This window comes from Oculina patagonica, chromosome 12 (genome assembly GCF_052425735.1).
Source record: "Oculina patagonica isolate OP01 chromosome 12, crgOcupat, whole genome shotgun sequence".
Classification (NCBI taxonomy): domain Eukaryota; kingdom Metazoa; phylum Cnidaria; class Anthozoa; order Scleractinia; family Oculinidae; genus Oculina; species Oculina patagonica.
In genome coordinates, this window is record NC_135769.1 from 748,684 (window position 1) to 767,274 (window position 18,591).

General features: G+C 38.6%; 1 protein-coding gene across 1 annotated transcript; it reads left to right on the forward strand.

The window, feature by feature from the left end:
- The first annotated feature begins 538 nt into the window (after nucleotides 1–538).
- LOC144631453 (AP-2 complex subunit alpha-2-like) lies at nucleotides 539–18,186 on the forward strand. Its single transcript, XM_078489881.1, has 24 exons — nucleotides 539–874; nucleotides 1,059–1,127; nucleotides 1,264–1,406; nucleotides 4,148–4,471; nucleotides 5,002–5,103; nucleotides 5,666–5,774; nucleotides 6,105–6,166; nucleotides 6,247–6,407; nucleotides 6,995–7,091; nucleotides 7,282–7,419; nucleotides 7,693–7,800; nucleotides 8,290–8,462; nucleotides 9,292–9,421; nucleotides 10,015–10,116; nucleotides 10,258–10,422; nucleotides 10,807–10,849; nucleotides 11,346–11,508; nucleotides 12,048–12,130; nucleotides 12,825–12,913; nucleotides 13,364–13,488; nucleotides 14,619–14,735; nucleotides 15,221–15,290; nucleotides 16,062–16,196; nucleotides 16,457–18,186. Exons 1-24 carry the CDS (start codon nucleotides 811–813, stop codon nucleotides 16,532–16,534), a joined length of 2,850 nt encoding a protein of 949 aa, XP_078346007.1. The 5' UTR covers nucleotides 539–810; the 3' UTR covers nucleotides 16,535–18,186.
- The last annotated feature ends 405 nt before the right edge of the window (nucleotides 18,187–18,591 follow it).

Here is an 18,591-nt window from a genome sequence, read left to right on the forward strand (position 1 = left end):
AGATTCTATACATAGAGGTGCGCAATAACGACACCAAATTATGATGTTTTTTAAATAAACTGTTGTTGTAAATTTATTTGTGTTTATGGCAGTTTATCACGGCCGTCAGCTGTCCAAATTAGCTGCTCGCATCTCTAAACCGTTTGTAAAATGCCTCCAACGACTTAACAATCACAATTGTATAGCTAAAACACGCATTGCAAGAACAAACTACCTAAATTTCATTTATTTCTGTAGAAAGTACATCATATTTACTACATTTTATGAATTTATGCTCCAAAAAGTGCTAAAAATTGCTAATTATGCCGTGGCAGTGCTCGTTTCACAAATTATGCTTTTTAGCTCCAATTATGCCAAAAATTATGCTAGCACAATCTATAAAAGCCTAAGGCCAGGGGTCTCAACATGAGTTTCAAATGTTTCTACAGTTCAATCTGGCTGTGAAGATTATTTATTGTGACTTACACAAAGTACTTTCTTCCTTCACAAGCGGAAAAATTCGCTGACCGTGAATCTCGTGAGTGCGGGGGCGCTGTCTTCTTGGCCTCGCTCTGAAGAACGTTTGATGGCGGCTGCCATCTTCCGTCTACAATTTGAACATAGAGCACTAAATAACCAACTGTACGGCGAGATTAGCAGCTGTAGTTAGTTTCCTCCATCACTAAAATCATATACTCCGGTTTACAGAGTCGTAAATAGTCATCTGGTGAATATTCCACGTGCATCGAAGCCGTGTCACGGTGCTTGTGAAGTGGGCTGTGTCAGATTGGAAGACATTGATATTGTGGAACTCTATCCCAGCAAGCCAAGATGCCTGCCGTAAAGGGAGAAGGAATGAGAGGCTTAGCCGTTTTTATTTCGGACATTAGGAACTGTAAGTAAATCTCAACTTTTCAAGGTTTCTTATGCGCCGAGTTTTGTGTAAATTTATCGTATTTGACACGTGTGTCGGGTTGTCGAGCTGAAACTGTATTCGGCGATCGATCAATTTTCGCCGTTTCGCTTCACCGCGGTATTTTGTTCGTTCACGATAATCTAACATGCTTTCATTATTTCAGGTAAATCTAAAGAAGCTGAAATGAAGCGAATAAACAAGGAACTAGCAAATATTAGGAATAAATTCAAAGGTAAGTTTGTATATTTTGTATTTGAAGAGTGTACAAGTTGTAGATAGCTAGCCAATTTTAGGCTTGCAAGCTAATCTTATTACAAAATTGTTCGAGTTCGATTTGACCGCTTCAAATGTTCACCCTTTTATTTCAGGTGATAAGCAGTTAGATGGCTACCAAAAGAAAAAATACGTTTGCAAGCTGCTGTTTATTTTTCTGCTCGGGCATGATATCGATTTTGGTCATATGGAAGCCGTAAACCTTCTCTCGTCCAACAAGTACACGGAGAAACAAATCGTAAGTATTCACAAGCTTTGGAAGTGCATTTTACATGTATTTTAAGTAATATTTCGATTTCTATGAGCTCGAGAATGTTTGCTTTGCGAAGTCACTGCAAAGAAGACAACTTAGACACAAAAGCGCCGTCTAATTTAACGAGCCAAATGTGAATTTTTAAGATGGGATTAACCACCAAACTTTGATTTCCTTGTGGGTGCTATCAGAACGCGATCTTTCGATATTGATGGTGGGGAGTGAAAAACAATTTTTAAGAGGTAAAGTGAATTAAAAATGTGGAATTAAGATAACAGTTTTACTTGTGTTTTAGTCTGGTAGTATGCGGTATATTAAAAGGCTAAACTTCAATCAACAGCGATAAAACCAATTTTATGCAATTTTTATAGCTTGCCCATAAATACCCGCATGTACAATGTATTTTTATTCCCGCCAAGACTTGCATCCATAAGTCAGAGTTATTTTACAGCTGTTGTGACATTATTTTATACATGAACATGAGTGCCTTTCATACTTCTGTGTTGTGACATAATTTTTATATAGTATGCACTCAAAACTTTCAATAATAAAATAGAATTTATGCATATAAATGCTGCAGAAAATATTCCCTTAAATTATGGTCCAAAATCTTGCTGGCCATTGGAAAGCAGCATCTTGAAAGAATGCAATTTTTGCAACAACAAAAATTCTGTCGAAAAGTTATTCAAGGTGTAATTGAAGACACAAACCTAACATTTTCAAGTTTGTGCTAGCTAATGTAATTCATTTTGGTCCTCGCCATGGCAGTTGCCCATTGTTAGCTGTCCACTTTTCGTAATGGGCTCCTGTCATTTGTTATGTACTGTCTTACAAACTCAAATCATTGTTGCCGGGTTGTTTAATTTTACCGTGATTAATATGTTTTAAGCTTCATGCAGAAGATCTAGATAGACCCACAATGTCGCATTTAACATCCCGTTTGTTCATTTTTGCAATTATTTGTAAAGCCAGCTGTTCCTTGTTTTTGACACCTGTGTCCATTAAAAGCAATTCAAATGTTTTGTTATCAGCTTGAGCACACTAAATAAAAATTTGATAATCTGAATGTGCAAAAACTGCTTTTGCATTGCAGCGTTCAACATAGTCATGTCATTTGGTGTTTTTTTTTTTGTTTTTGCTTGGAAGTGCATAGGAAGAATACCAGTCTGCTTATAGAATAGTGCCTGAAATTTACGTGGTGATTACGAAGTTGTATCTTGCTGAAGTGGATGAATTAAATTTATTGTTTTTACTTGTGCATAAATTAATAAGGATGTAGGATTGTTTTGAAATACGTGGACAGTTTGGATGAACAAGTGGGTATTTATAAAGCATAATTGAAAAAAAAAAAAACATTCAAAACAACCAGGAACACATATTTTTTGCAGTTTTCTTGCTGTAAAACTAAACCAATTGCAAGGTGTTGAGTTTTAGATTGTGTTGTTAAAGAGAGATGATATGCTTGTAGTCTGACTGTATATAACAAGCTCATCAGTATCACTGGAAAATATACTAATAAAACAGTTCCATGTCAGTGCATTGTGTCGAAAGGCTTGTTTAACTGTAGGGATGTAATTACATCTGCAAATGGTTAGACATTCTAGTCTTCTCGGATAAGGACGATAAACCGTAGGCCCCGTCTCCTGCATCTTCAGTGTTATAATCAGCAGGGGACGTTAAAGAACCCACACACTCGTCGCAAAGAGTAGGGCATGAAGTTCCCGGTGTTGTGGTCTGTTCTATTCCATGGGTTGGGTGGTGAGGTGAGATCATACACATGGACGGAGTGGCTGCCATGAGCGCCTAATATGCTGATGTCCGGTCTCATCCCATAGATTCGAATTGTGAAGCGCATTGATCACGAGCTTTGTAAATGCGCTATATAAGCACGGCCCATATCATATCATATTATCAGATATAGAATATTAAAAATGCACATGCGCAGTTAGTTGACATCCAAAGCAAAGAGCACTATTGCTCATATTTCTATTTCACTTGAAGGAATATATTTACAATGCCTTTCATCCCAGCCCACGGTGATCAATCAAGGGTTTTATAATTGTTATTCAGTGCTTGGAAATACTTGAATTCCAGGTTGCCCTTCAGATAAGCAGCTCTCAATTTTTACTTGCTCAGGAAGTTGCATGCTTCATAATGCCTTTGTTTACTTTTTTTAATGATTTAGTCAGCAGACAACTTGCCTGGATCCTTACTCATTGGGAAAGTGAGAATAAAAAGTCACTTGCCAGGCAAAAAAATCTACTTGCCCTGGACAACTGGACAGCACTTTTTTCATGCCTTGTTATTATGAATCTTTTCACTAAAAGCCAGTCAATTTGCCTTTTCATCACATGTACATGACAGTGGATAGATAGATAGATAACTTTATTTCATCTTGTGTTGATGAGGCTGATTAGGCCTCTAGCAAGATTATGCTAATTTGATGATCTAGTGACAACCCTCCAAGTTAAGACCATTTTAATCACCATGGCAACTAAAATTTTGGAGCTGGCGACTAAATTGGAACCAAAGTTGCCAGCCTGGTGTCTAAAATTGAGAAGAAGGATTGAAAGAGTGAACTTAATTTAGCAACAAAAACTTTCACCGGTGACCAAACTTGAGCGGTCGGTGGCCAAATGGCCACTAAGGAAAAAAATAAACTTGGAGGGTTGAGGGAAAAATTAAATGTTGATCTCATTCTGATATTTTTTGTTCTTTGTTTTCAGGGTTACCTCTTTATCTCAGTCCTTGTTAGTGCCAACAGCGAGCTATTCAAGCTGATCATCCAAGCCATCAAGAATGACTTGTCTAGCCGCAATCCCATCAATGTGTGCCTCGCGCTGCAGTGCATAGCAAACATCGGCAATGAAGAAATGGTTGATGCTGTTGGTAAAGAAGTTCCAAAGCTGTTAGTTTCACCAGACACAAATGACAGCGTCAAGCAATGTGCTGCTCTTTGTGTTTTGAAGCTGTTTAGGCTTAAAACAGATATCCTGCCTCCTGGAGAGTGGACATCAAGGATAGTTCAACTGCTAAATGATAAGCATTTGGTAGGTGTATTACATTGGTTACAAGTTTGCAGTAGTGTAAAGTTAAGGCCATTGATTGGAAATAAGAACATGAACAGCAGATTTTATAAATGGTCTGGTTTGTTAGTTTTATTTGAAATAAAACGTTGATTCTATCTGTTTTTTAGTAGAAACTCAGCCGTGTTCTTTTGAAAATCCGCGAATCTGATTGGTTCTTCCACTGTTTTCTATTTGCCGATAGAAAACGATCGCACACTCGTTGCTCATTTAAAGATTAATTTTTCTTCATTTTTGGCTTATAAGTAGGTAAAATTGTAGGTTTTTCGGACTGCAGTCCTTTAAGAGTTTCTACTAAAGCAATTAGACTACTCGCCCTCATTTTCTATGAGCGATAGTCAACTTGGCTGCGCCTTGTTGACTATTCGCTCATAGAAAATTCTGACTAGTTGTCTAATTGTTACATGGCTACTTTTTTTGCTACAGTTCATTCAAATGGCTACAAGTTTTGCTTAATAATTATTTGTTTGGAATGTTTGATTATTTTCCATTAGGGTGTGGTAACCTCTGCTGCCAGCCTTATTCATGGTGTTGTTCATCATTTTGCTGATGATTACAAGGGGTGTGTACAACTAGCAGTCTCAAGACTTAGCAGGGTAAGGTTGCTTATCAAGAATTTTAAATTTTCCAGTTAAGTTATGTGAATTGTACCCAGTTCTATAGCCATAGCGAAATCCAAGAGATTACATGGATTTCCACAGAGCTAGCTATGTTATCAAATTTGGAATTTTGGAGTTATTGTGGTTGAGGATTGAATTTCAGAGTTCGCATATCACTGAATGATATGCGAACTCTTAAATTCAATCCTCAACCAACGGTTTGAACTTCTTGCTGCCATCAATCATCTTGGCAGACCTCTCTGGAAGCAGAAGCTCACTTCAACCAGTTCAAAAGGTCACGTCTGTCCGTTGTGATTGGAGGATTTCGATCCATTTTGTTTGTTTCTGTTTTTCATGGTTCGCTTGCTGTCGCCATAATTATGGTTGACGGCAGCAAAAATGCAATCATTAGTCGATTTTTGAATTTCAGAGTTCACATATATTAACTGAAAACCACAATAAATTCAGAGGTCTTTTTAGTGAGGGAAGAATTACATGTAAGCATGTGACCAGCTAAAGGGAAATGAAGGTTTTAACAGTTTTAATTTGAATCCAACAGATTGTGACGTCATCTTACACAGACCTTCAAGACTACACCTACTACTTTGTACCAGCACCATGGCTTTGCGTCAAGCTGCTAAAGCTTTTACAGCTGTACCCTCCCCCAGGTAAATTATGCAGTACCAAGTTCAGAGTTTAATCTCTGGGTTTCGTTTGAATATCCAAATGTCTTTAAAAGATGTTGTTTGAGACATAATCCATGTTTTGATAAGATATTTGAAACGGTAACACAGTTGTTTTCCATTAGTCTTAGATGTAAATTATTTTGTTACGTAATTTTGTCCCATTAATACTCGAAGACCTGGGGAATATGTTTATCTGGTGCATGTTTTTCAGAAGTTCTCTAAGAGTAATGTGCGCATATTACCGATATTATTGGTATTATTGCAAATAAATTAAGGAACCCTTCAATGTTTTTTGTTCTTTGCTTACTGTAGAAGACCCAGCCATCCATGGAAGATTAAGTGAATGTCTGGAGACAATTCTGAACAAGGCTCAGGTATCTGTTACTGTATTTGCATTTAATTTACAGCTGACAGGACAACAATTAACGCTGCCTTCTTTGTTGATCTCTAACAGGAACCGCCCAAGTCGAAGAAAGTTCAGCATTCAAATGCCCGGAATGCTGTCCTGTTTGAAGCCATAAATCAAATCATACACATGGACAGTGAACAGAGTTTGTTGATTAGAGGCTGTAACCAACTGGGTCAATTTTTGACGCACAGGGAAACTAATCTGAGGTATGTTAATTAGTTGTGCAACAGTACACCGGTGCACTGGTCAACTTATTTCATGGTTCAAATATTGATATTAATTTTGAACAACATATCACAACATCGCATAATAATAAAACATTCTTCATCAACGTTCAAAAATTACTGTTTATAATGACATTTTACTCAAGTCCAAGCCCTTTATAGTGATAAATTAAACAGAGGGACAAGAAAGTTCCATCCTTGCTGCGCTTCTGATCATGTATTCTTCGAGATGCAGCATAAACGCATGCATACACTGTAGTTCCAACTACTAGTTGTCAGCTGACACAGTCTTGTGTGCCCAGGAGCAAAAACATGCGGTTCGTGACAACTTCACTTTGAAAAATGTTTCCCATGTTGATAAAGGTGGAGAAAAACTGACTTGGAACCACAGTTTAGTAAAATTATGTTAGTTGTCAGTTTTATGACATTATGTATCATATCGTGGTACTTGTATCAAGATATGTACAGTATCATATTGTGAGCAAATGTATCATTGCAGCCCTAATCAGACTTTTTCTCACGGCAAGTGTTGTATTTTTTAACATAATGATTGTAATAATTCTGCCCAGGTATCTTGCTTTGGAAGGACTGTGTCTGATGTCCAACTCTGAGTTTTCAGTTGATGCTGTCAGGAAACATCAAGAGACTGTTGTGAGTGCACTGAAGGTGAGATCAGTTGATTCCTGGTCTTTATAACAAGAACATAAGATAGTGATCATTCTGAGCTATGCTTACATTTTGCATTATAAGGTTTTGCTCTGATAACACATGCATTGATTGGCGGTGTGAATGAAAATCAAAATGTGTGTGCTTTTTTCTGTTCCTAAATATGATATTTTTCTTTTGTCTATGGTAGACTGAGCGTGATGTCAGTGTGCGTCAAAGAGCTGTTGATCTTCTATATGCCATGTGCGATAAGAACAATGCTGAGGAGATTGTGTCAGAAATGTTAACATATCTGGAGACAGCTGATTACTCTATTAAAGAAGAAATGGTAATTAGTTAATTTGTGCCGATGTTATTATCTGTGTAGATGGCTAAGATACTGTAGATTAATTTGTAGATGTTCAAATAATTATTGTAAGGGCAACACGGCAATTGAAAATGACTGATGTGAAGATCGATCGAGGGTCAAATATGTAGGGGAAAACCTGTTACAGGCTAGCATATCCCATCTAGGAGAGGCTACAATAATCCTTAGTACTTGGATGCTTGGATGATGGTTTTTCCTTTACCTGAAGTTTTACAATTTTTTTTATTCTTTCAGGTGTTGAAAGTAGCAATCCTTGCTGAGAAGTTTGCAACAGATTATTCCTGGTACATGGATACCATCCTTACTCTTATCAGGATCGCAGGAGATTACGTCAGTGAGGAGGTATGATGGTGTATGGTGCTTCTTAATTAAAGGACTATGTCACGGATTTTACCAGATTTTTGAACAGCCAAAATTTATATTTGTGTCGCAGGAAACCTAATTATAATGCTCCATTTTTATTAAAAATTGCTGTATTAGAGCACTGAAACTGTTAACAAGCATCTTTGGCTGTGTATGGCTTGGATGGAAACGAATTGCAACTTGAAAAAGTAAGGCTTACTTTTTCAAGTTGTTTCTGTGCGTCTTCAAAAAAGTCGATATTTATAGCCGTTGCTTGATTTCTATCCACAAATTAAGGTTATATCTTCCTTTAGATGTTTTATAGGTTAAAATTGCCTGCCTCCAGTTTCAGAACAGTTTAGACCAAAAATCTGCGAAATACTGTTCATTCAATGAGAAGTCAGATGTTGATCTCTCTAAAAAAATAAATGTTTCTGTTTTGGTTAACATTTTTTGTGAGTATTGATGTGGTGCAAAATTCCTTTTTAGGTGTGGTACCGTGTAATCCAGATCGTGATCAACAGAGATGACATTCAGGGTTATGCTGCTAAGACAGTGTTTGAAGCTTTACAGTCACCAGCCTGCCATGAAAACATGGTCAAAGTTGGCGGCTACATCTTGGGAGAGTTCGGAAATCTTATCGCTGGAGATCCAAGATCAAGGTAGAAACAACTAATAGCCAAATTCTCAGCTGTGTTGTAATATTATTATAAACTGCCCTACAGGTAGCCATCTTTCAGTATCAAACAGGTTGCAAGGAAGATTGCTGAAATGTACTACTGAACAGCAAGTTACCTGGGAGCAAATTTTAATAAGCCGCGATCTGATATAAATGTCCTGTAGGCTAATTGTTCAACTAACAAAACAAACCAACATCTCAAAACTATTACAGCTTTCAAATTCCTGCAAGTTCACAGTTGGCTCTTAAACTACCATCAATTATGGCAGATGTCACTTGGAAATATTCTGTGACTTCAGTATTAAAATTGTAGCTATGGGATATCTCTAACCGACATCTGTTGTGCTTGTCAACCTTCCCTCTGATCATCCAGGGGGAGTAGAATACGCCTAGTCCCTCAATGCTACAGAAACCAGGATAATAGGCCTTATGCATGATAACGTCATAAGCTCAAAATTCACCACCAAGCCTCGTTTACGCAAATTATGCGCAACTTTTTGCCACCTTCATGCAGTTTTCACGAGGGTATCCTTTTTATCTTTGCTACTTTGGGAATTCGTTCATGATAATATTTACAAGTTTGCACTTTGAAAGCGAGGCTTGGTGGTGAAACTAGCCAGGTTGACGTAAACATGCATAAGGGCTATTGCTCCAGCAGCATGGGCCACTTAGCTCGATACAGATTTTTTTTATTTCTACCATGGTTGAGTAATGTTTGAAACTGAAAATAAAGTACAATAACTTTTAAGTATTTATGCTGTAAGTTGAATAAAACATCCATGTATATTGTTTTTCTCTTTTCACCTTTTCAGCCCAATGGTTCAGTTCCAGTTGTTACACAGCAAATTCCCATTGTGTGCTTCCTCCACAAGAGGACTGCTCATGTCAACATACATCAAGTTTATTAATCTCTTCCCCGAGATCAAAGGACACATCCAGGAGGTACAAAAACAGCCACATTGTATGTCTTGCTCAGGGATGTCGCTAAGGGCAAGCTGTCGGCTAATTTCACCAACTAAAAAAGAGAACTTAAATCCGGCTGAAATTTCACATGAAAACAAAGACATTAGTAAACTTTTAGATCTGCCAAGGCAAAAGGGCTTGCTCTGGGCTTGTTAATGAGCCAGCTTAGTGATTTCTTAGCTACATCCCTGCTTGCTGCAATCTTGTCCCCAGAGGCCACGATCCTTCTGGTCTGTGCCAGGGATCAGGACCTCTGGGCTAGACTGAAAGCCTGCCAAACAGACAGCCTGAGTTCTTATTAGCTGTTGAAAACTTGTTCATTTCATCCACAATCTCTGATGCATGCACACAATCACACCAGAAGCAGGATTTCCTGGTTCTGGATTGGATTCATCAAGAGACGCTGTGTTTCCTGACTACTGGTCAAGGGGGACACTGGCTCTGGGAACAACGTTGGTGTTGCCGCTTTAAGGCGCATAGATGCTAGGCCATGCATTGTTTGGGCAATAATTTCCTCAGTCATTGAGCTCCCAACATGTGTTTTTTCTGATTTGCTTTGAATCTTCTTTCAGATTTTGCGAAGTGATTCGAACCTTAAGAATTCTGATGCAGAGATCCAACAGAGGGCTCTGGAGTACTTGAAACTTAGTACTGTTGCTTCTCCAGATGTTTTGGTAAGTTTGTATTGCTGGGAGGGGTGTGTATTAACCATTGACCCCTCCCCCCCCCCCAGAAAAAAAAAATCTTGAGGATCATAGCTCTACCCGCTTATGAGTTATGGACTGATTGTGTTTCTGTTTATTTCTTCACTAAAGGCCACTGTTCTTGAAGAAATGCCACCATTCCCAGAACGAGAGTCTTCCATCTTAGCAAAACTGAAGAAGAAAAAGAAGGAAAAGGCAGGAATCCTTGAGAAGGAAGAGAAAAGTGAACCAGTAGAGAAACCAACTGCCAATGGACAGGTTCCTGTTGCTAATGAGGTACATTTATGAAACTGCTTGCAATCATTCCTTCAATCAATAAATCAGTTGGTCGGTATGTCGGTCAGTACGTCCGTCAGTCAGTCAGTACATCAGTAAATCAGTCAATGTGGAGTGTTGAGCAGAGCTGTTGTTAAGTTTTTAAGCAGCCATTCTGTTGAACTTATCACCCATGGCTTTTCGCTCTGTATGCAAGTGTAATGTAACAATTGACATCTTCACTTGTAACATTGGGTGAACTCAGCCGTAACAGATGTTACAGGTTATGGTCCTTAATGACAGTCCTGTAAATGGCTTATAATTATGTGCATATTATCTCTAATCCTGAGATGATGTTGACGAAATAACATTAATGACTGACATAAAGAATTTGCTTTCTTTCAGGTTTCAGTTTCGGTTTCTGCTCCCAACCCTGCTCTGCAAGCAGGTAGGTTATGAAACAGTCATTTTAAGCTTACATGTACTTTGAAATCCCTGATTGCATTGCATAGAGTGGACTGATAGGCAACTACTGGTACAAGTGTCTGTTTTATGTGGATAGAGGTTCCCTTCGACATCTAAATGAAACAAGTAATGAGATGAAAAACATTTCCAAACATGGATATATGACTGAATAATCAGAACTGAACAAAAAATAAATGTGAATGCACAGTGGTGAGAGCACTCGCCTTCCACCAATGGCCCAGGTTCGATTCCCGGACGGGGCGTCATGTGTAGGTTGAGTTGTTTGTTGGTTCTTGCCCTGCTCCGAGGGTTCTTCACCTGGTTCTCCGGTTTTCCTCCCTCCACAAAAATCAGCACTTCGATCTAGAGGTGTACAGATAGCCACACCGTGGATGTGCCGCTGTTAATTCCTATTTATTTTTAATAATTTTTATTTTATGTGAATATCCATGGTTACCATAATATTTCTTTGGTCATAGATCTGTTCCACACAGAACCAGCTGCACCTATGACAAACAACTTTGCAGCTCCAGAGGCAGGAGGGGGAGGGGGACTCCTAGTGGACGTGTTTGAGATGCCGGCAGCACCCATAACAGGAAGTGCTCCGTCCATCACCCCTGGTGCAGAGGAAAACATTAAGAAGTAAGCTACTGTAAAATGTAGAATGTGTTAGCCTTCATTTGCCCATCATGGCATGCTTCATGTTAGTTGCCCCTAACTAGTGAAAAATAAATAATAATTTTCAATTAGGAAATTTTTAAACTTGACAAAAGTAATTAATATTTTGGTTCAGTCAGTCTGACATCCCATAAGCTGACACCCTTGAAAAGAGAGTTATTATTATCTGCTTACAGGGACCACAAAGACCATTTTAAAGTTGTAGGGCTAAAAAATCTGTTCAAGACAAAAAAAGCATTAGGGTCACTATTCCACAATTTATCATGCATATGGAGCCCTAAAAAATCAACTCAAGCAAAGAAGTGGTAGGGCTTTAGCTCTATCAGCCCCTCCCCCTCAGAGGTCCCTGACTTAGGAGAGCTGTTCACTTACGAGTGAATGTAGCATGCTTCATTTACATGTGAATGGTGTTTGCGTGAGAGAGGTCCCCCCTGTATAGTTTTCTATGCACAGATTTTAAGATGAGGAGCTAATATAAAGAGTTTTCATTATTTTGTTGACAGATTTGTGTTCAAAAACACTGGTGTTCTTTTTGAAACTGACATCCTTCAAGTTGGTATAAAATCAGAATTCAAAGACGATAAGGGTAAGTTACTTAATTGTTGTTGACGTTTTGTTATTATTACTTCCTCATTTCTCTATGAGTGATTCTGCCCATTTCAGTTCTAGTCCCAGGGTTCGAGACTAACTTTTTTGCTAACTAGCCAAGTGGCTAGTGACAGCTTTGATTTCACTAGCCAAAACTTATTTTCTACTAGCCACAATTTTTAAGCATAGTTCTCCTTTTAAGGGGGAGGGGGGGGGGGGTGAAAAAATGTGCGATAATGTTGAAACCTTTAACCGTAAAATGTTCCTTAAATCTTCACGTTTTTTTCCCCTTAAAAAATTGGGCTTTGACGAGTTTGTTCTTCACTATAAAAATTGTACATGTACATGCGTTTTTGTCAACTAGAATTTTGTTTTAAGCTTTACATTCTATAATGTCAACAGTCTACTTGTTAGTTATATTCTCTGAAAGACGATTTTAATAAATGCGGTTTCTTGCCACTAATGCCTGATTTTTTCACTAGCCACTTTGGCTAGTGAAAGGCCAAAACCTACTAGCCAAAACTGCATTTTTACTAGCCTTTGGCTAGTTGGCTACCGTTAGTCTCGAGCCCTGAGTCCACTCTGCATAGTGAACATTTTGCTGGGTCAAAGGTCGTAACACCATAATCTGTTATTTTTGTGTTCTGGAGGTTTGTGTATATTTATTTATTTGTTAATTTACTATTTTCCAGGGGCTCTTGGCATATTCTATGGCAACAAGACGTCATCACAGTTTGTGGCATTTACTTCCACTCTTCACATGCCTGGAGATCTTAATACTCATATCCTTTCAATGTATATGACATTTCTTAATGCTTATAAAAGAAACATTGCCTGGCCAAAATATAAACTCATGGCAGCCATTCATGAAGAAATTTTCAGAGGTGGTCATATTTTTAAAGAAATAAAATTGCAAATAGGTTTGAACAGTATTTCATCTAAGCAACTTTTGCAATTGGGGAATAAAATCCTACAAAAGTTGTACAATGTAACTGGTGACCATAATTTGATTAACCCACCAGGATCTAAGACTTGTTGTGTAATCGTACATTCAGGGATTGGAATAACCCTTACACAGGAATCTCAATGTTGATGTGAGTTGTGGAATTAATAGTTTGCCTGAATACTATAAAAAATAATGAAATTGAACTTAAAATGCACCTGACATGTATGCAGACAGTTGGCCTACATATTTTCATTATCCTGTAGTTTCCTTCCTTGACTTCATTCACGTCTCAAAGTCGACTCCAAATCTCCTCCAAATGTTGTGGAGGGCGGGGCACAGGTGAAACAGATGGTGAATGTAGAATGTCTCATGGATTTCAATGATCGTCCACTCATAGATCTTCAATTCAGGTAACTTTTATTAAATAATAAAGCAGGTGTGATGCTTATGTAGTTCAAAGGTTATTCAGAGGGTACAGGACAAGAAAGTGTTCTCTTTGGTTTTGTGTGAGAGGAAATGGAGTCGTGGTTTTAATAGTGTGTCTGAGTCAAGGCCCAAACCCCAGTCAGTCAGTCCGTCGGTCTGTCCGTCCACCGTCTGTCCATCTGTCAGTCATTCAGTCAGTCAGTCAGTCAGTCAGTCAGTCAGTCAGTCAGTCAGTCAGTCAGTCAGTCAGTCAGTCAGTCAAACATGATTTAGAGTGGGTGACACTTAACAGTTTGTCTGTGATCAACAAAACCTATCCTAGAAACCTGATAAAGTGCAGACAGCGAGGTAACCTCTGTTGGACTAGCATCCCCATCTGGGGATTGGAAGCCTTGGGGGGGGGAAGCAATTCCTCAGTTTGACTAGCATCCCATCCGGGGAGTGGGGGGATAGCAATACTTAGTTTTCTTTCCTCTAATAATTCCATTCAAAACCATAGTTCATTACTAGCTGCATGAACCATAGTCTTAAATAATCAAACTTTTTTTCTTATTTTTACTACCTAGTGAAGAAAACTTATACAGAGTCTAAACTAGTATTGTAGGAAATCTCAAATTAACTTGTATCATTTTAAAAAGCACTAGTTGTTCCCCAGAATTTTTTATTTGGATTGCAAAACAAGTTCTCTCTGGTTGGCTGTCGCTTTTTTGGAGCGATTTTTAAATCTAAATTGTAAGCTGCTTATTTTCTTGACTTAGTGGGAGGCGCGGTGGCCTAAGGGTTAGCGCGCTCGACTCCGAGTCAAACAGCCCGGGTTCGAGGCCTGGCTGGGGCGCTGCGTTGTGTTCTTGGGCAAGACACTTTACTCTCATAGTGCCTCTCTCCACCCAGGTGTACAAATGGGTACCGGCGAATTTACTGCTGGGGGGTAACCCTGCGATGGACTAGCATCCCATCCAGGGGGGAGTAGCAATACTCCTAGTCGCTTAATGCTACGGAAACCGGGATAAGCTGCGGCTGTATGAGTCTCATGGCTCGGACACAGACTTTACTTATTTTCTTGACTATTTTGCTGAGTGTTATATTCATGTGCACCATTTTCTTTCCTTGCTAGTGTGAATGGCATGAGCCAGAGAATTGTCCTTCCGCTGCCTCTGTTTGTTTCCAAGTTCTTCTCGCCAACAGAAATGAACTCACAGGACTTCTTTTCGAGATGGAAACAGCTGGGAAAGTGAGTATTTATTCTTCTTCTTAAAGGGACGGCTGAGTTAAGTTTATTTTATTAAGTTTTGCCAGATACTCGCTATGAAACTTAAACTTTGCAATGAAATTACTTCAGTGGAACTAAATGCCAAAACCATAGCTTCATTACAACCAAATGTGACTCCCGGACATTTTATTTTAAAGTTACAAGCAAACGAGATTAACTTTGAAAACTGTTCAGCCCAACAGTATTTCAAAAACTCATATCGCAATCCGTTTCAATCTTCTTCACTTTTGACCATCCGAACCTTTTGTATTTGCTGTGTTACTGTAATGTAGCTTTTATTTTTACATTTCAGCGATTTTGATGGCCATTTCCCATTCCTAACTTTGCGTTAAATCCGTGATACAGCTCATTTAACGGGCCACTGGCCAGAATATGTGCAGAAATGTAGTTCTTGTGGTTTCTTTCAAACTATTCGGTTTAAAATGTTGTCTTTGTTTTTATTTCAGTCCTGATCAAGAGTGCCAGAAGGTTTTTCAGGCCAGGTTTCCAATTGATACAGAGACAATAAAGACAAAGGTAAGTCAGTAATAATCAGAAAAAAACAAAACGTGTAACAGGTGAAAATTGCGGTCGGTGTAAGCAAAAACGTGTAGCCTGATGGAAAGCGCAGGAAAAACAGAAAACATAAGCTAATAGAAAGCGCGGGAAAACAAACATGTAGCCGGATAGAAAGCGCGGGAAAACAAAAACAAATATGTAGCTGATAGAAAGCGCGGGAAAACGAAAAAAAACAGTAGCCAATAGAAAGCGTTGGGAAAGTAGAAAAGAAAGAAACAGGTGAAAAGCGCGGGAAAAGTTGCGGAAACCAAAATGGCGATTGGGTCGCTTTGGCACCTGATTGGCCAGGGAGGGGGGGGGGGGGGGAATACTTGACTGTAATTGGTCAGAGCACGCTGCGCGCGTTTCTTGAAATAATCATTACCGTGTTTTCTCGTTTAAACGCGAGGTGTTAAAGTTAGAGTTCTAAATCTTACCTCCCTTCAAGCATTTATTTGAGGTATAAAAAAGTTTTAGTTGTAATGGAATTATATATGTCTGTCAAAAAATAATGTGTAAAACTCCTTGCTTTTATAAACACCGGTTTCGAATAATCTGCAGGCGTCAAATAAACGCCTGGTCCACCAGACCAAATTTGAAAAAAAACCTGGGGCGTTTAATCGAGAAAATACGGAGGTTGCTTTGAAAGGGATTTTTGGTAAACAGCTTTTATTCGTTTTCAATAATTTCCTTATTTGTGCCACGCTCATTTTGTATGATTTCTAACTGCTTTCTTCTATTCTCTTGTAGCTTGTTGGCTTAGGAATGTCCTTACTTCAGAATGTAGACCCTAATCCGGAAAACTTTGTTTGTGCCGGTATAATTAAAGCAGGAATGTTGCAAATTGGAACGCTGCTTCGACTAGAACCTAACAGACAAGCACAGGTAAACAGCACACTTGTTTCAATCTAAGCTGCAAAATATGGAGAGAAAATTTAGTCAAAATGATTTATATTGAAGCGCTTAAGACTATCTCAGCAACGAAGTGCCCCATACTTCGCTGCACTAGAATCCTCCCTTTTAACGGATTTTGCGGGATTGCCACGATTTTTGCACTGATATAGCACTGAACTAACCAATAAATGCAATAACAATTAAGAACAAAATATCAACGTTTTCACAACTTCGTTGCACTTCTCTTTCAGATGTTTAGACTGACACTACGTAGTTCAAGACCTCATGTGGCCTCAAACATCGCAGAGATATTGGCAGACCAGTTTTAAACCTGCTCGCCCGGTTGCTGAAGCTTATAAGGTGGCTGTGGAAAAACCCCTGCATCCGGAATAAACCAGTTATTTTATGAACCATCAGTCAAGAACATCCTGATCAAGTCCTACCCATAACATTGCCGCAACGTTTTACTGAGCCCTTATATGTGTAGTGTAAAATTGGTAGTAATGTAATCCTAAAACACTTTTCTAGTGACTTCCGATAATAATTATTTGTTAACTTTGCTTTGAGTTTGCGCAGCTCTATAATCGCTTCTTAAAATTCAGGCAACGTTTTCCAACCAATCAAAACTAAGGTGTTGGTCATCTCGACCAATCGTTACTTGTCATACACCACGTTTCCCGCGCTTGACGCTGGTGGCATATTCCTGAGTTTTGATTGGTTTATTGCGCTTTTTCGGCCATGCTGACTCGCCCTGGTTGTTTTGGTGTTTGTTGCTCGTCAGTCAGTAGCAAGGTTCTCTTATGAGAAAAATAACCAAACCAAACAAGATATTGTCATTTAGCGCAGACTCTCTATGAGAGCCTTGTTGATGCAGTAGCTATGCAGTAGACTTATGCTTTCTTGAATACCAACGGAAAACTGCTCAAAGATTGACAGGCGGGGAAACAGTTGGTTATTCGAAATGAGCCAAAATTTTTAAAAGATATTACAATGCAACATGGCTCATGTACTGTTTGGAGTTCTCAAGTTATTTTTTGATTGGATAATGAGTCAGAAGCTATTCTGTTGCTGTGTGTGCTTCTATAAAGATTTTTCAGAGACAACAGTTTAGTCTTGAATAGGAGAGAAAACCTGAAGCTAATGAGTTAAGAGGAATTATTGTTTTTTTCTTTCATTTAGAGATAACCTAGCATTCTAGAAATCAATTAGCCTGAATTTTAAACGTCTTTCTCTGGTAGCTTTATTCCTCTTCTCAGAAGAAAGCGACCAGAGGAAGACGTCTGAAATTCAGGCTGAAAATCAATTAGGGGGCAATTTGATTTGTACTTGTTTGGGCAGCATGCATTTGTAAATTCACGGCGAAGCTAAACGGTGGTAAAACGACTTTATTTAGGAAGAATCCAAAGGTAAAACTATGTTTGCAGGTTATGGTTAGTTTGGTTACGTAAGTACTGTAATTGCTTATGCTTGCGTACATTGCTTTTCGGTTCGGCCATCTTCGCTGGAATTCGTGACAAATATAAGTGGCATTTAATTTCTTTTTTATATATATAGCAGACGTAACATTTTGAATTCATCATTAAACTGAAGGTAAACATTTCATCGACAAAAGACCTGTTCTTGATACGCTTATAGGAATGTCGTGTATGTAGAATTTAATTGAATTTTTTGATCGCAAAAGCTGGCTTTTTAGTCAAGGTGGCTTGTGTTTTGTTGAAGTAATACAGTTTTAAAGAAAACGTGAAGTATGTATGTATGTATGATGGCATTATGTCCATTAATCCAAAGTTGTGATAAATGTGGTATTTTACTCTATCAATGATAGTTAAACGAACGCAAGCTTGTAATGGCCTGCCTGTATACACTTTAGGAATTTTATATAAAAAAGAAAGAAACAACAACATGAAACATGTAACAATCTACTAGGCGTGTAGGTGCCCAAAATCGCCTGATGCAAAATAAAAGTATAAAATGGTTACTCGTTACTGGCCTTTTTCTTCATGTCCCATACCCCCCACCCCCACCCTCTTGACAAAACTCTTTAAGAACCATTTTGTGGAGTTAAAATCGTGAACCATCAGACTCGTCCCCAGTCGTCTTTTGAGTCCGTCTTGAGTCTAGGAAGACTGGATGAAACTGAACACGGAGGGAATCATGGGATGAGAAAAAACGGATGGTCTTTCCACCATCCCATAATCATTTGCGTCTTGCAATTTTCGCATAAGAGACGACTGGGTACGAGTCAGGTGAACCATGCTGTTCACTCTTCACGGGCAAGGAAAATAAAGGGGGGATCTTTGTATACAATATTTGCCTCATTAGCATAAACGCTTCTGTTTCTGATCAAGCTACAAAAACATCAATTTTGATTATTGGAAAAGAGTAT